This window comes from Melozone crissalis, unplaced genomic scaffold (genome assembly GCF_028551555.1).
Source record: "Melozone crissalis strain CALT ecotype California unplaced genomic scaffold, PUWL_Pcris_2 ptg000061l_1, whole genome shotgun sequence".
Classification (NCBI taxonomy): domain Eukaryota; kingdom Metazoa; phylum Chordata; class Aves; order Passeriformes; family Passerellidae; genus Melozone; species Melozone crissalis.
In genome coordinates, this window is record NW_026535839.1 from 3,522,225 (window position 1) to 3,542,459 (window position 20,235).

At 64.9% G+C, this 20,235-nt stretch overlaps 2 protein-coding genes across 4 annotated transcripts; one reads left to right on the forward strand and one right to left on the reverse strand.

The window, feature by feature from the left end:
• Positions 1 to 10: 10 nt before the first annotated feature.
• HK3 (hexokinase 3) lies at positions 11 to 5,365 on the forward strand. Its single transcript, XM_054288294.1, has 19 exons — positions 11 to 108; positions 234 to 386; positions 506 to 542; positions 620 to 782; positions 1,095 to 1,243; positions 1,400 to 1,531; positions 1,639 to 1,915; positions 1,995 to 2,178; positions 2,348 to 2,503; positions 2,623 to 2,856; positions 2,945 to 3,249; positions 3,327 to 3,466; positions 3,616 to 3,735; positions 3,821 to 3,916; positions 4,040 to 4,139; positions 4,262 to 4,445; positions 4,518 to 4,673; positions 4,829 to 5,062; positions 5,190 to 5,365. Exons 1-19 carry the CDS (start codon positions 11 to 13, stop codon positions 5,329 to 5,331), a joined length of 3,060 nt encoding a protein of 1,019 aa, XP_054144269.1. The 3' UTR covers positions 5,332 to 5,365.
• Positions 5,366 to 5,425: 60 nt separating this feature from the next.
• UNC5A (unc-5 netrin receptor A) lies at positions 5,426 to 18,298 on the reverse strand. Of its 3 annotated transcripts, XM_054288296.1 has the most exons (16): positions 18,187 to 18,298; positions 10,087 to 10,308; positions 9,814 to 9,957; positions 9,634 to 9,737; positions 9,342 to 9,522; positions 9,061 to 9,228; positions 8,708 to 8,872; positions 8,434 to 8,622; positions 7,720 to 8,019; positions 7,541 to 7,628; positions 7,293 to 7,461; positions 6,988 to 7,221; positions 6,743 to 6,892; positions 6,483 to 6,647; positions 6,223 to 6,398; positions 5,426 to 6,015 (listed from the first exon to the last, which is right to left on the reverse strand). In XM_054288296.1, the coding sequence occupies exons 1-16, from the start codon at positions 18,296 to 18,298 to the stop codon at positions 5,856 to 5,858; spliced, it is 2,727 nt and encodes a 908-aa protein (XP_054144271.1). In that variant the 3' UTR covers positions 5,426 to 5,855. The 3 variants fall into 3 exon arrangements, with proteins under 3 accessions (XP_054144271.1, XP_054144270.1, XP_054144272.1); XM_054288295.1 differs by lacking the exon at positions 18,187 to 18,298 and having other exon boundaries at positions 10,087 to 12,037; XM_054288297.1 differs by lacking the exons at positions 9,061 to 9,228; positions 18,187 to 18,298 and having other exon boundaries at positions 10,087 to 12,036.
• Positions 18,299 to 20,235: the final 1,937 nt, after the last annotated feature.

Genomic DNA, 20,235 nt, shown 5'->3' on the forward strand with positions numbered 1-20,235 from the left:
CCTCGCCACCATGGGCAGTCGCAGCACCCGGCCCACATCCCAAAATGGCCGGCCCGGCGGGGCGGATAGAGCAGACCAAGGCCTGGGCGCGCACGAGCAGGACAGCCGGTACGTGGGCCGGTGAGCGGCTCCTGCCCTGCGGAGACCGCTGTGGGGCCCGGGAGGGGCCGCTAGGTTCCCCGGATCCCTCAGGCTGTTGCAGGGGACAAACATCAGCCTCTGGCCTCTTGCAGGTCGTGGGGACCCTCTGCTTCCTCCGCCCCCACGCTCAGCCCTATGACCGTGACGGGGCACGGCCTTCTCCTCCACGACCGCAGAGGCAGTGGGAAGGTACCGCACAAGGACGACCATATGGACCCCTCAATGGTCATGGACATAGACAGCAGGTGGGAGCAGAGCTGGGTACAGGCCCCCCAGCCCCACTGTGTGCCTGGGCAAGGGCAGGCATTTGTCCTGTCCTGCAGGCCAGAGCTCAGTGGGTGACATGCCACCTCCCTCCATGCAGGTCAGGGGGCAATCCTGATAGTTCCCACAGCACGCCGGTAAGGCCTGTCCCTGCTCCTGTCGTAAGTTCCCTGCCCTTAGTTTCTGCACCTCTGCCCTAATGCACCATCCCCAGATACAACGAGCCCTGCGATCACTCAGCATCCCACTGGAGAGGCTGCATGTTATGAAGGGCCACATGATACAGGACATGTGCAAGGGGCTGAGCCGCCAGACACATGCACAGGCCAAAGTGCGGATGCTGCCCACCTACATCTGCTCCACTCCCAATGGCACTGGTAAGGCAGCCCAGCCTGAGGATGAACTGTTCTGCTACCGGCAGCCCTGCACACCTCACTGGAGTTGACCTGGGGATGCTGGGAGGGGTAAACCACTCTTGGATGAGTTATAGGGTCCATAAGCTTCTCTGCCACTCCCCAGTGCAGGGGCAGTAGCCAGAAGCTTGTTCCCTTGGCCCCTCTGAGAGTCTCAGGATCTCAGGATCTTCCTCCCTGGGTCAGTGACTATCCCTGGGACAGGGCAAGGAGCAGATTTTGGGAGATCTGCCACAGGAAAGGCCTCTGCCTGACACTGTCTCTGTTTCCCCATAGAGAAGGGCAACTTTCTGGTGGTGGAGCTGTGCCAGACCCAGGTTCGGACCCTGCTGGTGACCCTCTACGGAGATGGAAACTTGAGTCCCCAAATGATGTACAAAATCTACGAGCTGCCAGAGGGCATCACACAGGGCGAGGGGGAAGCGGTATGAGGAGGCCATGGCAAAGGGTGGCTGGTGCTGGGCTGCCCAGCATCACGGAGGCTCGGCAGGGCACCGGGCTGGTTGGAGCTCAAGGCTGCCTTTCACAGCCTGGGTACTGAGCAAAGCAAGCAGCCCTTACCCCCAGTCATAACTTTGCAGCTCTTTAACTTCATTGCACAATGCGTGACCCAGTTCCTGTCTGAGACCACCAGCCCTGACACCAACTCTGAGCAATGCCTCCCCTTGGGCTTTGTGTTCCCCTTCACTTGCCGACAGACACAGCTGAACAAGGTGAGGGGGAGAGCCCTGCCCCAGGCTGTGACCACAGCACAGCAGCAGTGGGGAGAGGAACCGTCCTGGTGCCAGAGGTCAATGGCTCTGCCACATTTTCTCCACAGGCAGAACTCCTCTCCTGGTCCAAGGGCTTCAAGTGCAGTGGCGTGGTGGGGAAGGACGTGGTGGAAATGCTGCAGACAGCCATCGATAAGCATGCTGGCCCAGATAAGGAGGGGGAGGCCAGTGGGGGAGGCGGTTGGTTTAAGGGCAGGAAATCTTCTCAATCTGCTCCTAGCCAGTCCCGCCACGTGGAAGTTGTTGCCCTGATGAATGACACTGTGGGCACCATGATGACCTGCAGCATGGAGGGGAGAGCCTGTGAGGTCGCCATGGTTGCAGGTGAGACCTGGGCACGGCTCGTGCCGTGGTGGTGCTGCTGGGGGGGCCGTGCTGGTGCTCAGCCCCATCACTCCTGCAGACAAGGGCTCCAACTGTTGCTTCATGGCCGAGGCGTACCTGGTGGAAACAACAGAGGAGACCAGCGGGCGGATGTGTGTCAACACTGAGTGGGGCTGCTTTGGGGATGATGGCACCCTGAAAGACCTCGTCACACCCTTCGATCAAGCTGTGGATGAGGAATCTTCCAACCCTGGGGAAAAGAGGTGCTATTTCTCCCCGAGAAAAGACAGGCTCCCTATCTATCCCTGAGCATGTCAGGCCCCACCAAGAGGAGCACTCATTCCCCTGCAATGCTCCTGGGTGCTCTTAAAGGGCCAAGAGGTGCTGCTAGGGAGGCATGACTGACTCCCATGTGGACTCAAACTCACACAGGTTTGAGAAGATGGTGGGCACCCTGTACCTGGGGGAGATTGTCAGGCACGTGCTGATTGCCCTGACTGCTGAGAAAGCTATGTTCACTGGGACTGATACTGCTGTCCTGAAGGAGAAGGGAGTGTTCACAATGCAACATCTTCAAGAGATTGTCAAGTGAGTGTCTGAGGACCAGGAGCTGCCGGGGGTGGGAGGATGGGGGGTGATGGATGGGTGTTCTTGGCTGCGGGCTGGTGAACCTGCAGGTTGCTGCAAGGCTGTGATCTGCCTTCTAGCAACGAGGACAGCATAACTGAAGTTAAGAGGATTCTGGAGGCGGTGGGGCTACAGCCCAGCGAGCGGGATTGCGGCCGGATGCAGCAGATCTGCCGGGCAGTGATGGGGCGTGCTGCCACATTCCATGCCACTGGGCTGGCTGCCATCCTCAGCTACATGTGCCAGACCCGGGATTTGGAGTCGCTGATGGTCAACGTGGGGGTGGAAGGAGAATTGTTCGCGGGCTACTCCAGGTGATGAGGAACACAGGGCTCCCAGTGGGGTGCTACCCCAGTGGGGTGCCTCACACCCAGCCCATGCTATCCTCTTCATCCTGGGCAGGTTTGAGGAGATCGTGGTGAGTGTGTCAAGGCTACTGGCCCCTGAGTGCATGGCCACCATCCTGGCCTCGAGAGATGGCTCTGGGCGGGGGGCAGCCATGGTGACAGCAGTGGCTTTGCGCCTGGCAGCCCAGCGCCGTGCAGTGAATGAGGTGCTGGGCCCGCTACGGCTCAGCCGCGATGACCTGGTGAAAGTCCAGACACTGATGAGGCAGGAGATGGATCGGGGCCTGGGTAAGGAGACCAATCCCAGTGCCTCTGTCCGCATGCTGCCCACCTACGTTACTCACACACCTGATGGCACTGGTAAGGAACGGGGACACTGGCAGTGGGGTGCTGAGGAGGCTGTGACCCTGCTAGTGCACTGTGCTGGCTCCCCGCAGAGAAAGGCGACTTCCTGGCGCTGGACCTGGGGGGAACCAATTTCCGTGTGCTGGTGGTACGCATTGCAGAGGCTGGCATCACCATGGCCAGCGAGATCTACGTCATCCCAGTTGGCGTCATGCAGGGCAGTGGCGAGGAGGTGAGACTGAGGACCTGTGACCCAGTGGCTGAGGCGAGGGTGTGGGCATTGCCTCCCTAGTTGCTCTCCATGGGGCCATGATGGGGCTGGGAGAGGCCCCCCAGCATTGCCCCAGCCTAGGCCATGCTCACCATGCTCACTCTCCACAGCTTTTCGACCACATCATCGACTGCATCATAGACTTCCAGACGAAGCAGAACCTGGTGGCACAGATGCTGCCTCTTGGCTTCACCTTCTCTTTCCCCTGCCAGCAAGTGGGCCTGGATAAGGTGAGGGGGTGGCTCCAGCACCAGGATGGTGGGAAGGACCCCAGGATGTGTGCTGCCCTGACTCCTGATCTGGCCACTGTTGCAGGCATTGCTGCTGACCTGGACCAAAGGCTTCAGCGCCTCAGGCTGCGTTGGACAGGATGTTGTCCAGCTGCTGCGGGACGCTGCCAAGCGCAAACGGGTAGGGAATGTCTGGTGGCCTGTCCCTGTCTCCAGGGTAGGGGGGACCTGCATCCAGACAGTGTCCGCCCCAGGAAGTGTCTGGATGCCACTAGACCACGTGTCTCCATCTCCTATTTGGCAGCACTTAGGGATGCAGGTGGTGGCTCTGGTCAACGACACAGTGGGAACCATGATGGCCTGTGGTTATGATGACCCCAAATGTGAAATCGGCCTCATTGTGGGTGAGAAGCATCTCTGCATCCAGGAAGTTCCCCATCTCCTCACCACCCCTCTACCCACCATGGCATGGCCACATGCCTCTACCAGACCTGCGATGGGGGTGACACCAGCATGGGGCCTGCAGGGACAGGGACCAATGCCTGTTACATGGAGGAGATGAAGAACGTGGGCACTGTGGAGGGGGACCAGGGCCGCATGTGCATCAACATGGAGTGGGGGGCCTTTGGGGACAACGGCTGCCTAGACCATCTCTTCACCCGCTTCGACCTGGTGGTGGATGAAACCACCATCAACCCGGGCAAGCAGAGGTGGGTGAGGGCCCTGGGGCAGAGGGGGTGGGAGCAGGTGGCTGTGCCTAGCTGAGGCTGTGCCTTGGATAGGTTTGAGAAGCTCATCAGTGGCATGTACCTGGGCGAGATCGTGCGTCAGATCCTGGTGGTAATGACAGAGAAAGAGCTCTTGTTCCAAGGGAAACCCTCCCCCAAACTCCAGACCAAGGACATCTTCAAGACCAAATTCCTCTCTACCATCGAGCTGTGAGTGTTGGGTTCCTATGGGTTCCCTGAACTCAGGGTGGGGGTGTCAGAACACCAGGTGAAGAGCCAGGCTACATGATGTGGCACAGACAGGGTAATGGGGACAGTGATGGGGATGGGGACTCTGCTGCTAACAATGGCATTGGTCCGGACAGCAATGGGCTGGCCTTGCGGCAGATCCGGACCATCCTGAACGAACTGGAGCTCGATGCCAGCTTTGAGGACTGCGTGCTGATGCGGGAGGTGTGCCAGACCGTGTCTCTGCGCGCGGCCCAGCTCTGCGCTGCTGGCTTGGCTGCTGTGGTGGAGAAGATGCGGGAGAGCCGAGGCGTGGACCAACTGTCTGTCACTGTTGGGGTGGATGGCACCTTGTACAAGCTGCACCCATGGTGAGTGGGGCCAGGGGCAGCAGGCACCCATGGGGCATCCTTGCCCTATGAAGAGGTCTGTGGTGCGAGGCATGGTGTGCATAGGGTGGGAGCATCAGTCCTCACCCTCCCCTTCCATCCTGCCTAGCTTTTCCAACAACCTCCAGATGACACTGAAGGACCTGGCACCCAAGTGTAATGTGACCTTCATGCTATCAGAGGATGGCTCAGGGAAAGGGGCCGCGCTCGTAGCAGCTGTGGCCGATCGCGCTGCCAAAGCCAAGGAATAGTCACCATTCCAATAAAGCTCTCTGGTCTGCATCTCCAGCTTCTGGGGGGATCATGAGGGGCGTGGGGCAGCGCATGGCTGGGGACAGCCCCATGTAGCAATATATATCGAATTTATTTACATTCACGTCCGGAGGACCCCCCGCCCGCGGCACCGCTATGTACATAAGGCCAAGTGTAAATACTTGAATGCACTTAATACAGAATTAAAAAAACGGGCTTTACACAACACGGCACGGGGCCCGGGGCCGCCTGGCCCCACACGCAGACACCACGACGGCACCGCACGCACGACGCACACCCTGTGCCCCCCCAGTCCCCCACCATGGGGCTCTGGGACCCCAGGGCTGGGCTGAGTCCCGATGCCATAGTGCTGGAGGGGCCTGACTGCCATGGGGCAGGGGCATCCTGCCCTCCCAAGGGGACCAGGTAGCCCTCCTCGTGCGCTGTGGGGCAATAGGAGCCTGGTGGGCCAGCCAGGGCCCCCCTTAGCCCCATGGTGGTGGTCCCCTGGGACCCACCATGCTCAGCACTCAGCCTCCGAGAAGAGGGCACCGTCCTGCTTGCCGACCTCGGCCACGGCAGCAGCCAGCTGGGAGAGGTTGCCATTGGGGAAGTGCCGTGCTTCCCACAAGTTGAGGATCATGGCTGTAGGGCTGGCCTTCGAGGCAAAGAAGCTGAGATGGCTGGAAGTGGACAGAAGGACCATGTCAGGGCTCAGGGATGGCTCCACATCCCATTATCAGCCCCGTGCTAGCCTCACCTTGTTCAGCAGCCCTTTCCTGGGATCCCACAGCATTCCAGCATCCATCCATAGGTGCAGGATGAGGCCAGAACCCCTGCCCCCATCCAGCATACCACCCATGCCCAGAGCTGTCCTCACTCTGCATTACCTGTCGAGGTTGAGCTTTTGTGCCAGTGTCCTCCAGTCAGCTCCCCGTGTGCCCGGCGGGTCCAGGCTGCTGATGATCTTTTGGCGGATGAGGAAGGGGATCTTGAAGGCACTGGGGCCCACCAGAGCCGGCGTGCCCACCTCGTCGGGGACCAGCCAGTCTGAAAACCTTGTGTCCTAGGGGAGAGCATGAGCAGGGAGGGAAGGGGATGTGAGGCAATGCTATGGCCACCCCAAGGAGTGGCCCAGTCCTGCCCTCACCTTGGCAATGTTGAAGTTGACAGTGAAGCTCTGCCCGTCTCCCTCCACCTGCCAGACCCAGATCTTGCAGGCCAGCTCACAGGTGCTGGTGCTCAGGCGCTCCAGGGTGAAGGTGCAGTGCAGGAAGGGCTGCAGCCCGCTCCAGATGTGGTAGAAGGGGATCTCCTGCAGTGGGGTGACAGAGCTGGGGGATGTCAGAGTTTCAGGGACACCTCCCTGCACCTCTATCCAGATCCCCACGCACCGGCCAGACTCCTCACCTGGTAGCTGGCGAGGAGCTTGCTCTTCCAGAGGGAGCTGGGCATATCGTGGATGGAGAGGCGCAGGTTGTGGTAGCTGTCCTTGAAGTGCAGCACCCGGGGGGCTCCGATCAGCTGCCCTCCCAGCTGCTTCTCCAGCTGGATCACCTCCTGCCAGCACAAGCAGCGGTCAGGCAGGAGATGCCGCACACCAGGAGCGCAGCTCTCGCTCCAAGCCGGGATGGGCAGGCTGGGGACCCCGGTACCTTGAGGACGTCCTGGGTGTCACTGAGGCAGTAGACACGGATGTTGTACTCGAGCGAGGGGCAGGCGGCCGGCGCAAACAGGACCAGCTTGAGGCGCTTGGAGGCCGCCATGCTGAGGGACTCCCCGACCAGGGCAAAGCGCCCCAGCTGCTCCGTGAACACGTAGCAAGCCTGCGCTTCCAGCTGGCAGTAGTACAGCTCTGTGCACGGTTCAGCGCCCAGCTGCAGCACGTCCTACCGGGCAGAGGTGCACCTCAGCCCTGGCTGTCCCTCCTCCATCCCTGAAACCCCTCGCCCCTGCTCACCTCCCACGTGCCCTCGCACGACTGCTTCTTCAGCCGGATGCTCCAGTTCTCAGCACTGGCTTCCACGCAGTGCCCCATGGCCAGGATGGCGGGGCGGGTGAGGAGGACCCCGGGGGGGCCACAGCTGACAATGGGGCTCAGCAGCGTCTGGCAGCCAGCCAGGGGCAGCCTGGGGCAGCGATGGGGGCAGCTGAGTGAGGACAGAACCCCGTCCAACAGCCCCGTGCCCCAGCAGCCCCAGCACCTACCTCACCTCCTCCTGCTTGTGCAGGGTCAGGTAGACCTCATAGATCTTCCCCCGTGGGATGGCATCGGGTGGGATGAGCAGGCTGATCCCTGGGTGGGAGTGGGGGTGCAGGCAAGGGGTGAGCCCCATGAGGACCCTGCCTGGCCTGGGCAGTGCTCTGGAACCCCCACCCCGCTGTACCTGTGTTGGGGATCATGAGCCTTCCCCCCAGGAAGTTGAAGGTGCCATAGGCCATGTTGTTGGTGCCGCGGGGCAGGGAGCGGAAGTAGCTCTGCGTGGAGAGCCGGGCCACGAAGTCAGCACCCTCGGCGGCGGGCGAGCTGTGGTGCAGCGTGTGCCGTCCAGCACCCAGCGGGCTCAGCAAGTGCCCGTTGGGCAGCTGCAGCTTGGCAGGGCCGTCCTGGCGTGGGCAGAGCGAGCCCTGGTAGGTCATGGTGGTGGTGCTGAGGTCTGGCTGGATGGTGAGCAGGCTGGGGTTGTCTGCAGCACAGAGCAAGCGACTGTGGTGCCAGGGCAAGGAGGAAACAGGAGGTTCCCAGCAATGGTACATGGGCACAATCAGCTTGAGAGGGCATGGGGCACACAGTCTCTGCCCCATAGTGAGGACCCTGTAGGGCACAGTCACCACTCCTGGGGATCTGACCCTCTGTGGCATAGAGCACTGACCCCACAGTCAGGGACTCCAAGATGCAGAGTTCCCCTCCCTAGGTCAGGTATCCCATAAGGCAAAGAATCAGCTCAAGACCAGGGACCCCACAGGGCACAGCCCCCACCTGTAGGCACCCTGAAGCAGACAGCCCCTGCCCAGAGACCCCTTGGCAGGTATGGCCACCTGCAGGTCCAAGGGACACCATGTCCCAGTGTGGGTGCACTGTCCCTGCAACTCTCACTCACCAGCCTTGCTGGGTTTGATGCTGACGGGCTGGAAGCCGGCGGTGAGGATGGAGGAATCAGCCACATCAGCGTCCAGGCCCCCCTTCTTGCGGCAGTACACCAGCACCCCCACCAGCAGCAGCAGCACCAGGCACACGGCCACGGCCACCAGCCCCACGTACAGCGCTACATCCTCTGCGCCGGGGGCAGCTGCGTAGGGCAGGGCATCAGCACACATGGTCAGTCCCCGGTCCCCTCTGCCAGGGGACAACCCTGCCATCCCTGCCATGCTCACCGTGGGTGCAGAGCTCAGAGGTGCAGTTACGGGTGTCCAGCTCGGGGCCATGACAATCCCGGCCTCCGTTGCGCGGTGCTGGCTCCGAGCACTCGCGGCTGCGCCAGTGGGTGCATTCGGCCCCACATTCCGACCATTTGCTCCACTCCGACCAGGCGCCGTCCACTGCAGGCACAGCCTGGGGTCAGCGCCCTGCTGCCACCCCCCTTCCCTGCCCCGGGGCTGGCAGAGACGGACACATAGGGGAATTGGAGGACAAGACACCTGGTGGGGACAGGGACTGCAATGGGCGCAGTGGGGAGTGCAGCATCGGCACGACGGGGTGGTGGCGGTGCCCCGAGCAGGGCAGGTACCTGGGCAGAGGGTGGTGCAGGCGGTTTTCTGCACGTTTTGGCCCTCACAGAAAGCACCCCCATTGAGGGGTGTGGGGTTGGTGCACGTCCGGCTCCGCTTCTGCCAGCCCCGTCCACAGCTGGTGCTGCAGCCTGACCACTGCGTCCACGTCGACCAGCCGCCATTCACTGGGTGGAGAGGGACCCGTCAGCGCCCTGCCGCTAAGGGGACGCAGGGAGGGACAGGACAGGGAGAGCGACACCAGGGCAGCGTGGTGGGGGCTGGTGTGGAGGGGCCATACCGTAGACAGTGATGGCAGCGGAGGCGCTGCGGCGACGGGCCACGATGTTTTTGGCCACGCAGGTGTAGTTGGCGGTGTCGGCCAGGCGGGCCTGACGCAGCACCAGGCTGTGCTCTGGTGTCACGTAGACGTTGGCATCCAGTTCTGGGTCCACCAGCTCCTCGTTGCGGAGCCACTCCACCTGTAGGGCACAGGGATGTCACTGGGTGCCTGTCTGGGATCACACACATCATCGCCCTGGGTGAGGGGTATCCCCAGCCCCAGCCTGTCCTGCCCAGCTGCAGGGACCCACCTCGGCGGGGGGGATGCCCTCGGGAGGGCGGCATGGCAGCACAATGCCCTGCTCAATGGAGACCTCCCTGGCTGTCGGCTCCTGCTCGAAGTTCTTGCGCAGATCTGGGGAGGCACAGGGGTGAGATGGGGGGCCGGGGCCGGTGCCCCACACTCTGTCCAGACACCCGCAGACACTCACAGGCGATGCGCACAAAGGCCTTCTGGCTCTTGGTGGTGCCAGAGGAGCTCCAGGCCACGCACTGGCACCAGTACTCCTCCAGCCCAAAGATCTTCTCCACTTGCTGACGGGTGACCTCGATGCGCACTTCCATCACTGGCAGCCCTGGGACCGGACAGTGGCACGTCACACTGGCATGCCGGGAGCTGTCCCCGATGCCCCAGCCCCAGCAAGCCCTGCCAAATGTGGCTCCCCAGGAGTGGGGCTGGCACCGCTGCTCCTGCTGGCGCTCACCGGTGCTGCGGTCGGTGCTGTGCTGCGTAACGTGGTCACCTTGGTGCACCCACTCGCCATTGCACTTGAAGTAGATCTGCGTGGCAGGGGTGGCACGGCAGGCCAGGCTCACTGCCTTGTTCTTCACAATGTAGACATCCTCCGGCTCCAGCTGGAAGTGTGGCAGCAGGTCCGAGGATGCGCCAGACGCCGGGTTGGCCACGGTCGCGCTTTGCTGAGCACCTGTGGGGAGATGGGGCTTGGCCACCTCCACGTGCCCTGGCTGGGACATCACCCACACCAGCACAGACACGTGCCAGTGGCCCTGTGCCTCCCCAGCGTCCCTTCCACCAGCAGTGCGGCAGCTCTGTCCCACCCTGCCATCCATCAGGGACAGCAGCCACGCAGTGGCTGTGCCCGCTGAACCCTTGCCGATCCCTCATGTCCACACTTAGCACTAATGAAAAGGAAATGTAGTGTGACCAACAAGGGCCATCGCTCACGCCTCCGGGGCGCCTGCAACCCCCTTCTCCAGCACGCTGTGAGGCACTGACCAGTCACATCCTGCCCTGCTGCACCCCAGAGTGGCACAGGGATGCTGGACAAGTAATGGTGACACAGCAGGGTGGCACAGCAGTGCATCCTGTCCTGTGCCACTCACACTCATATGGCACATGGGGGCTGGCTGTCCCCAGGGTGGTGAGGATGGCTCAGTGCTGGACACACATACCCCCATGGGGACAGCAGAGCGGGGGACACAACACATGGCACAGTCCTACGATATCCACATCCCTCAACCCAGATAAAGCCAGGTGTCTCTTCTCCCCCCACCCCGCCGGTGCCTGCTGTGGAAAGAGTTAATAAACCAGGGCCCTAAATAAGCATTTGATTAACAAACGATAAAATAGCGATTGTGTCACTGAATGAAGCTGTAATTGCTGCTGCTAATTGGCTGGTTAGGATTTAATAAGCAATTAAATGGGATGGAATGCGCAGTAATTAAGTACCTTCGTTTGGCAACCACCAGCCACTCCCCATGTGCCCCTGGGACCCCACTGCCTGTGCCCACCCCGGCTGGCTCCCGCCCGGCACAGCCGCCTGTGTGACGGGAACGGGAGCGACACGGGGGTCCCTTGGGCCCTGCCTGAGCCCCCCGGGAGGCTCCAGGCCCTGCCGCTCCCCCCGGCCGGCTCAGGCCCCTCGGAGCCGGGCAGCCGGTGCCAACGAGCCCGCCGCGGTGCCCGCCGGGACGTGCAAGGTGCGGCAGCTAATTTACGCGGGGAAGATAAACGGCGACCATAACGCGCCGGTTATTACCCCATCAGCACTTTTACAATGTCACTGGCAATTAATTTAATTAAAACTCCTGTCGGGGATATACAGGCATTTCATATTTCACCGGTTTAACGACCCCCCCAGCCGCAGCCTGGGGCCGGCCCGGGGGTCACGGCACGGACAGGCGCTGCGGTGCCCGGCGCTGCGGTGCCCGGTGCCGCGGTGCCCGGTGCTGTCCCTGCCGCATCACCCGCCGCTGTGCCTGCTGCTCGGGCACCCCGGGTGCCCACAATGCGCTGCCCGTGCTGGCATGTGAGCTCCGGGTAAATAAACCCAATTTATTTATGAAATGCCATGTTTGCTGCTGCACAGCGTCGCGCTGCCTCCCGCCCGGCAGACGCGCCGGGTGAACTGTGCTGCGGGACCGGCTTTTTAATCACACGTGAAATGAGTACAGCGATTGCCGAGCTGCGTGTCCATCCATCACGGCTGAGTGCAGGGGCGCAGGGAGCCTGGGACCAGCGGCAAGGCGAGGAGGAGGCAGGATGGGGATCGAGCCCCTGGAGCTGCCCACCCAAGCGGGGTGCTGGGCGCATTGTGGGCAGGGCGGGGGGGGCACGGGCAGCAAACAGAGCTGGGGATGTGCAGTGAGCAGCAGAGGCAGGATGCTGCCCAGCCTGGATGTTTGACTGCTGAGCACTGTGCCAGGCTCTGGTGAGGCTCTGTGCTGTGGTGTGGGCATGGATGGAGCAATGTGGCACGGCCAGGAGCCCTGTGAGGGAGCAGGGGAGCCATGATCTGGGTGCCCCACGCACCACAGACACCTCCCTCATGATGGGTACCCCACACCCCGTGCGCTCTGCACGCACTATGAGCCCCCCACGCACCCTGTGACCATCCCATGGACCGTGGCCACCCCACGCATCCCAGTTATCCAAACACCTCGGGGATCTCATGCACGGTGGATGCATTTCACACACTCTGTGGGCACCTCACATCCCCACGCCCTTCAGCCCCCTCCATGCCCTGTGGGCCCCTCCACACCACAGCCATTCTCCACAGCGCGGGCATCTCCCACGGCACAGACACTCCCCCAGCACGGGCTCCCCGCACCCCATTGCTGCCCCGCTCTCTGCAGCCCCTCCGTGCCCTGCGGGTCCCCCCCAGCCCTGGGTGGGTGCGGGCTCCGCGTGGGCGCCCCGTGGGCAGCGGCCCCCACGTGGCGCGTGCCGGCTCCCGCATCCGCCTCGCGCTCACCTGCCGCTGCGTTGCCATGGAAACAGGCGAGATGCTTATGTCACCTTGGCAAAGGGAACCGGGGAACTTCGGCGGGGACGGCGGGGAACGAGCGGGCGGGGTGGGGAGGGGGGCCCCGGGTTCCACCCGCCCCTCGCCCCTCCCTCACCGTGGCCGGGCACAGCCTCGGCCGCTCTCCCCGCAGCCAAAGCAGAGCCTGGGAGCACGGTTTGCTCCGGCGCCGATAAATCTCAGCCTGCAAAGTCGGTGCATTAAGCAGGGCTTTAATATCAATTATCCCCACAACACGTGGGCTAACGAGCGGTGCCTGATGGAGGGGAAGGGTGGTGGGCTGGGGAACGAGTCTGCGACAGCCAGCTCAGGGTGCAGAGGGGATGGGGACACCCCGCTGTGAGCTCTGGCACCCACCCCTGCCTTCGTCACAGCACTGCGGGACCCTCAGCTGCTCCTGCCCCCCATGTACAAAGCTCCCCCTGTTTGCTGCAACCCCAGGTGGTCTCACTGTAGCACCTGGGCTCCCCAGCAGCAGAAACACCAGGTGTACTGGTGTTACTGGTCATGGAGAGACCGCAGGACACCGCACTGCCCATTTTGGGGGTGGGGGGGCACTGATAGGACACACCAGGCTCCCATGGGTGCCCCAGTATGGTCCCTCTGCCCCTCCAGGGGCTGACCCTGCCTGGGTGACGGTGCCAAAGTCCCCAGCAGTGCCGGGAGCAGCCTGGTGGGTGCCTCCGTGCCTGCCGCGGGGAGACACTGAGAAGGTCAGCGTGCTCTTGGTGAGGAGAGGCTGCGGCAGCGCCAGCCCCGGCACCGGCACCGGCCCCAGCACCGGCACCGGCACGGCCACTGGGTGCCCACGGGCACAGCCGCCCCTGCGAGGGAGCCACAGCTGCCCCTGGAGCGGGTGGCTGCCTGCAGTGGGACAGCGGCACGGCTCTGTCTGAACACTGCTGCCCACATCAGCCACCCCCGATGGAGCATCCCACACCATCGTCCCTGTGCCCCCACGCCCTGCGTGCTCCCCTGCCTGCTGCTGCCACTCTGGGGCCTCAGTGCCAGCCCCTGCCTGCAGCCCTGTGCCCCTCCGTGGACCTCCCGAGTCCCCGTGGGCTTTGCAGCCGCAGATTCGCTCCCAGCTGGTGCCCCATCCATCGAGTCGTGCCAGGCCTGGCACACCATTGACATGAAAGATTTCCTCGCACTTTGCTGGCGCTCAGCCTTCGCCCCAGCATCAGGTAATTAAAGCCATAATTGCTGTTGATTGCTTCGGCCTTAACGAGGGAAGGGTGGGCATCAGGGGGAGGGCAGAGGGTGCCCAGCTGTTCCCAGGGGAGCCTGGGGGTGCCAGCCCTGCACGCAGGAGTCCCCGTCGCTGGCACTTTGCTCTCTGCAGGGTGCAGAGAAGGGAACTGGCACAACTCACCACAGTCAAAAAGCTCGTCTGAGGCTTTGAGCTGGGAACCGTCCTGCTGGGAGAGGCTGGCTCTGAGCACGATCAGCTGCTGCTGTCTCTGGGAGACCCCCCAGGCGAGGCCCCCAGCACTGCCCAGCACTGCCCAGCTGCTCTGAGCCTCACCCGGGGCATCAGGACATCGGCAAACACCTCCCTCACACCCACCCCACACAGCCCCACAGCAACGCCAGGCGGGTGCCAGTGCCAGCCCGGGCTGGGCAGAGCGCCAGCAGGGTCGGATGCCAGTGCTGGGCAGCAGGACCTGGCTCCTGGCCAGCCTGGCGCGTGCTGAGCACCGGGCACGATGGGCACACGGTGCCAACGCTACCTCCACGCTCCAATGGGCACCGTGTCCCGGGCGTGCCCCCCCTACCCTGGACCGTGTCCCCAGTTTTCTGGCGTGTCCCCACGAGCTGGCCACTGTCCGGGCCCCTCGGGCGTGTGGCCCCCGTGTGCCAGCCCCGGGGCCGGGGGGAGGCTGGGTGGGGGTGCCCGTCTCCCGGTGAGTGCCTGGCAGCGTCTGGGCGCTGATGAAGCGAGTGCTGGTTGTGAATGAATTAGGTGGGTTTGCATGACAATGGAGCTGCCTAATTAGGGATTTGAGCTGATACTGCTCTCCCCATTACATGCAATTAGCATGTGCCAGGGCGGCCAGGGCTCCCAGAGCCCGCCCGGGGCTGCATGCCCTGGCTGTGCCCGCACATGACCCCCGCTGCACCATGACCAGGGGCTGAGGACAATGGTGCCAGTGCCACCACAGGCAGCCGGACCCGGCAGCCCCTCCCCAGGGACCACCTTTGCTTGCTTGAGGGCTAAACCAGCTCTGGCATCCAGCGCTGGGCATTCTGCCCCAGGCACACACAGAGCCCGAGAGGGGACACGTTCCCAACCAGCTCTGGGTAGCTGAAGGGCCCCACAGAGCCCAGACCCTCTGTGCTGTGCCAGCAGGACTCGTGGCAAGACCTGCCAGCCCCTGTCAGCAGCACGGCATGGGGAAGGGGTCCCGTGCTCAGTGGAGGATGAGGGGGTCCCCCAGTCCAGCTGAGGACACAAGGCTTGCCCAGTGCAACATGCAGGAGCTGTCTCTGGGGTCTCGATCCCGGGAAGCCGAGTGGGTTTCCTGGCTCTCCTTTAACTGACAATGGGAAGCAAAAGCTCTGCCAAGCCCTGGTCCCACCGGGAGGAGTGTCAAGGTCACCCTCAGCCCTGCATCCCACCAGAACGGGCAGGGGACAACAGTCCCAGTGCCAGTGTCCAGCCCCACAGACTCTCCCCTCTCACCCACGGGTGTCACCCAGCGGTGATGGCAGCCCTGGCACCTCACAACCCTATGGCAGCAAGGGCAGTTTGAGGGATCTGGGACCTGAGAACCCCATCCTGCAGGAGCCCCAGCAGAGCAGGGTGTGGGGGCCCATGGGGAGCAACCTGCCTGACACCCCCTGGGAGCAGCACCCAAGGAGCAGGGAGATGGCAGAGCCAAGGGGTCCTGGGCAACTGGGACTGACTGGGTGAGGACAGGGTCCCAGTGTGCCCAGTCTGGAGCCAGCCCACCTCAGCCTTCCCACGGCCAGACATGCAATCCATGCACCAGCGATTGTGCTCACAGACAGAGCAGTGCTGGCACGGAGGGTGCACCCTTGGGCACAGGGAAGGGGGGACAGTGGGACATGCACAGCACCAATCCCCATGCCAACATACCTTGGGCACCAGCACCACTAACAGGGTGGTCTGGTGTGCTGCTGGCCACCCGGTGGGCCAGGCTATGAGGAGCCTGCAGTGACTCCGGGGGTGCCCAGCCCCTGGTGGCACCGTCAGCATCCCGGCTCCCTCCCGCAAGCACCTGCCAGGCTCCGCACGCTTTGATGTAGTGCCAGCCCCGCGTGGCACCGAGCCAGAACAAACAGCCCTGGGCAGGCTGCGTCTGCCGCGTGCTCGTGCTGACAGCCGGCACGGCACGGCAGATCCCCGGTGCCCGGCAGATCCCCGGTGCCCGGCAGATCTCCGGTGCCCGGCACACTCCAGCCCTGCCCCACTCCAGCCCTGCCCGCCCCACGGAGCCACTCGTGCCCAGCCAGGCACAGGCTGTAGGTGCTGTGTGATGCAACGACCCGGGGTGCCAGGCTGTGGGGCATCAGGCTGTGGAGTGCAGCGGCTGGGGGCTGTCTGCTGGAGCCCGGGAGTCCCTGGCAGCCCGGGGAAGTCAGCAGCACAACGTGACTCGTGTGCTGTTAGAGCAGAGTCTGTGGCTCTGACCAGAGGAGCTGGAGCAGGAGCCGCTGTGGGACTGGGGCAGGAGATGGGCCAGGGCCTGGCACTGGCTGCAGTGATGCCAAGGAGAAGGGTCCACGATACAAGAGTGCCAGGGGCAGCTCTTGGGAAGGACCTTGCTCTCCTGCCCCCCTGCCCTTGCCCCCCTGCCAGTGCAGCAGCCATCATAGCAGATCCCACCTCGGGAGCTCGCCCCTCCCTGCTGCCCATGGGTGACCCCCAGTCCTCGCTGCTGTTCTCACCCTTCCCCTGCGGGCTCCAGGGGACGAGCAGCCCACAGCCAGGGACGCTGCTGCACCAGCAGGCAGGGGCCCTTTTCCTGGACACCTGGGTTTGCTGTCCCCAGCCTGTGGCTTGACGAGCCTGGTGAGAGGAGCTGTGCCACGCCACGCTGTGCCATGCCTTGCCAGGCTAGAGCAGAGGCCCAGCCTGCCCCGTTTGTGCCAAGCAGTGGTTGTGCAGGTGACTGGGCTCAGTCACACTGAGGCTGGCTGTGAGCTGCCTGCCAGGCGAGAGATGGGCACCACACCACACTGCCCGAGCCAGGCTGGCACCTCCGGGCTGCTCACATCTCCTCACAGGGCTGGCATGAGGTGCTCTGGTGCACCCCTTGCCCTTCTGTCTCCCATCTCCATCCATCCATCCATCCATCCATCCATCCATCCATCCATCCATCCATCCATCCATCCATCCTCACAGTTCCCGCGGGTGCTGTGGGGACAGCCGTGGTCCGTGCCCAGCTGGGGTTGGGTACCCACAGCACCCTCCATAGAGTCCCCTGCCGCCAAGAGGTGCCCACCCCCCGCGCCGTCTCTGCAGCGTCCCCCTGCAGACGGGGCCATGCTGGGAACGCAGGTCCCTGGGGATGCCCACACGGCTGTGGGAGCACTGGGGCTGCAGTCCCTCCGGGCGTCTGCCGTGCCCATCAGCGCACTGAAACCACGCCAGGGGACATCTCTGCTGGCGGGTGGAGGGTCAGGGGACCCTCGGGCGCAGATGGGGGTCCCGTCCCCCCCACGGGACGCCGCAGAGCTCACGTCCAGCCCCGCGCAGCTCCCCGCCCCCAGCCCGGTCCTTTGTCTGCAGCCGCCACTTCCCGTCTGCCGTGACACCTGCGAGCCCCGGGCACCCACCGTGCTCCCGCCCGCCGACCCCACGCACCGGCCGCCGGAGCGACCGAGCCCGGGGGTCCCCGCGGCCGCTCCCGCTCCCGCCGGGTCCTGCCGTGGGGGGCATCGCCGGGGGCAGCCGTGCTCCGGACCGTCCGCGTCTGCAGCAGCCCCGATACGGTCCCGCACGCTCCCCGCGTCACGACCACCCACGCGCACCCCCGCGGGGTGACGGCACCCTCCGGGCTGTCCCGTCACCGCGGTCCCCCGTGTCCCGGCCGAGTGACGGCAGCGGCAGGAACGCCGTGCCAGCGGCGGGGATGCTGTGCAGGGGCAGGGACAGCACGCGTGGGGCAGGTGCGCTGCGGGCACCGCTGCCCGGCGCTGCCAGGGCCCCGGGGGAGCGGGGAGCGCCAGAACGCCCCGGTGCGGGCAGCGTGCGGGGCAGCGCCGGCGGGACGCGCTCGGGCGAGGGGCGGGGGGCGGCAGTGCCGCCGCGGGGCGGGGGACACATCCCCGTTCCGGGAGGGCGCCCCACCAGCACCCGAACCTCCCGCAGCCAGCGGGCATCCCGCACGGAGAACGAGCGGTCCCCGTCCCCGGGAGGGCTCCGGTGTCCCGCAGGACGCGCACCCGCCGCCGCTCCCCGGGTGACCTTGCCCGGCGCCCAGTCCCGGTGCCGGGTCCCCGCCGCGCCGCCGCTCCCCCCTCCCGCCCAGAGCGCGGTGCCCGCGGGAGGCGGCGGCGGTGACTCACCGGCGGCGGCGAGCAGGGCAGCGGCGAGCAGGGCACCGAGCGGCCCCGGCGCGGCGGCGGCAGCGGCGGCGGCGGCGGGGGGGGCCCGGCGGCGGGGCGGCCGCGCACCCATGGCGCGCCCCGCGGAGCGCTGCGGGCCGAGGGAGCAGGGCGGGCCGCCCTCAGCGGGCCATGGCGCCCCCGCCACCGCCACCGGCCCCGCCGCGGCTGCCGCCCGCCGCCGCGCCGCTCCGCTCCGCCCGGGCGCCGCCAATGCGGGGCGGGAGCGCGGACCCGCCCGCGGAAGGGACGGCGCAACAGCTGGGCGCGCCCCCGCCGCCGCCCCCCGCCCGCAACGCCGGCACCGCTCCCCCCGCTGGCTCCGCGCCCCCGCCTCTGCACACACCCGAGCCCGCACGGGGGGTCCGCGCCGTCCCCGAGCGCGGAGCAGCGCGGCGCCCCCGGCTCGCATCCCCCCGGGCACGGCGCATCCCCGGTACGGCGGCGCTCCCCTCTCCGGGCCGCCCGCGGGCTCTGCACACCCCGGGACACCCCCGGCATAGCTCACACCTGCTACGGCTTCATCTCCCCTCCACACCCCACTCTACCCCCAGCCCTGCTGCACCACCGGGTGATGCCCAGGGATGCACCCCAGCCCAGCCTGGCATCCCCCGGGAAATGTCACAGAAGAGGGACCACAATCTTTGCGGCAGTGTGGGTCACCTGTGGGGCCCCACCTTTCTGCTGGCCTCAAGGTACCCCATGCTCAGCCACACTGGCCTCTCCCAGGGGATGCAGCCGCAGGATGTGGCCCCTTCCCTCTCTGTGCCCTCCCTGCACCCTGCCAAGGTGCCCACGAGCAGCGTTGCTGTCACCAGCGGGCAGCTGCAATGGGGGCAAGGGGCAAAGGTCAGAGGGAGTTAAGGCTGTACCGGGGTGCCCGGGGTGCTCCCCAAACCCTGTGCAGCCAAAGCCTGTGGCAGCTGTGCCCAGCAGCCCTGTCCCCGGCAGCAGGGGCCAGGCAGTGGCTCCCAGCGTCGTGCAGCAATAATTTCATTAGCGGCATCAGGAACAATTAACAACTGCTCTGATGCCTCCAAGAGCTGAAGCGTGTGTGAAGCCAGCGCAGCTCTCCCGGGTGGCACCGGCTGTGTTGTGGCCTCTCTCCACCCCAGCACAATGCTGGCAGTGCCATGCAGAGTCGAGCCCACTGCCAGCACCGCTCTGGGACGAGGCCAGAGCCATCTCCCATCACCACACACCTCCCGGGACCTCCTGTGCCACCGCAGTCCTGGACCAGCCATGCACACAGGTAGGGCAGTGATTGTGGGGTGACACCCGTGGGTGCCCATTTTCATCCCACCATGCTGCCCCAGGCAGATCCACGAGCCCCAGGACATCTGCCTGGACAGTGGTGGGGGCCAGTGGCAGAGGAGCCCCCCAGCCCCTGTGAGCAGAGCTGTGGTGCAGCAATAACAGCCCTCCTTCAGGCTGGCTCGTTATTACTGATGGCATTTGCATGGAAACAGGATGTTTTTACTCCTTGCGGCTCCATCTGCTCCTGCTGAAGTCACCGCTCTGCACATGAGCTCCGGGGGGCTGCCATGGGAACGGGGGCGAGCTCCCGCAGCGCCGGGACCCCCAGCTCGGGCTGCCCCGGTGCCAACGCCCCAGGCAAGCAGCAGGACAGGGCGAGGTGGGGTGCCCAGTGCAGATGGCACCCCCTAAGGTGGGCACCCAGCACGGTGCTGCCTGGGCAGCGCGGTGGGGAGGGGGCTGGATGTCCCACGTGCGGTGCCAGCCCAGCCCCATCTGCTCCTTGCACCTCTCTCCCGGGATGGCTTCCAGCTCCTGCTCCTGGCACGGCGCCGGCAGTGCCAGCAACAACACTCCCACCCCCTGGGCACCCACTGCATCCTCCCGGTGCCCGTGCCCAGCTGGGGGTGCTGGTGGTGCCCAGCCCAGCCTCAGCTTCTCTCAGCTCCCTCGGTGCCATGCCAAGGCTGTGTGGTGTCACCCTGCATTGTCCCTCCTGTGCTGCGGGCCAGCGTGGCTGGGTCATCAGTGGAG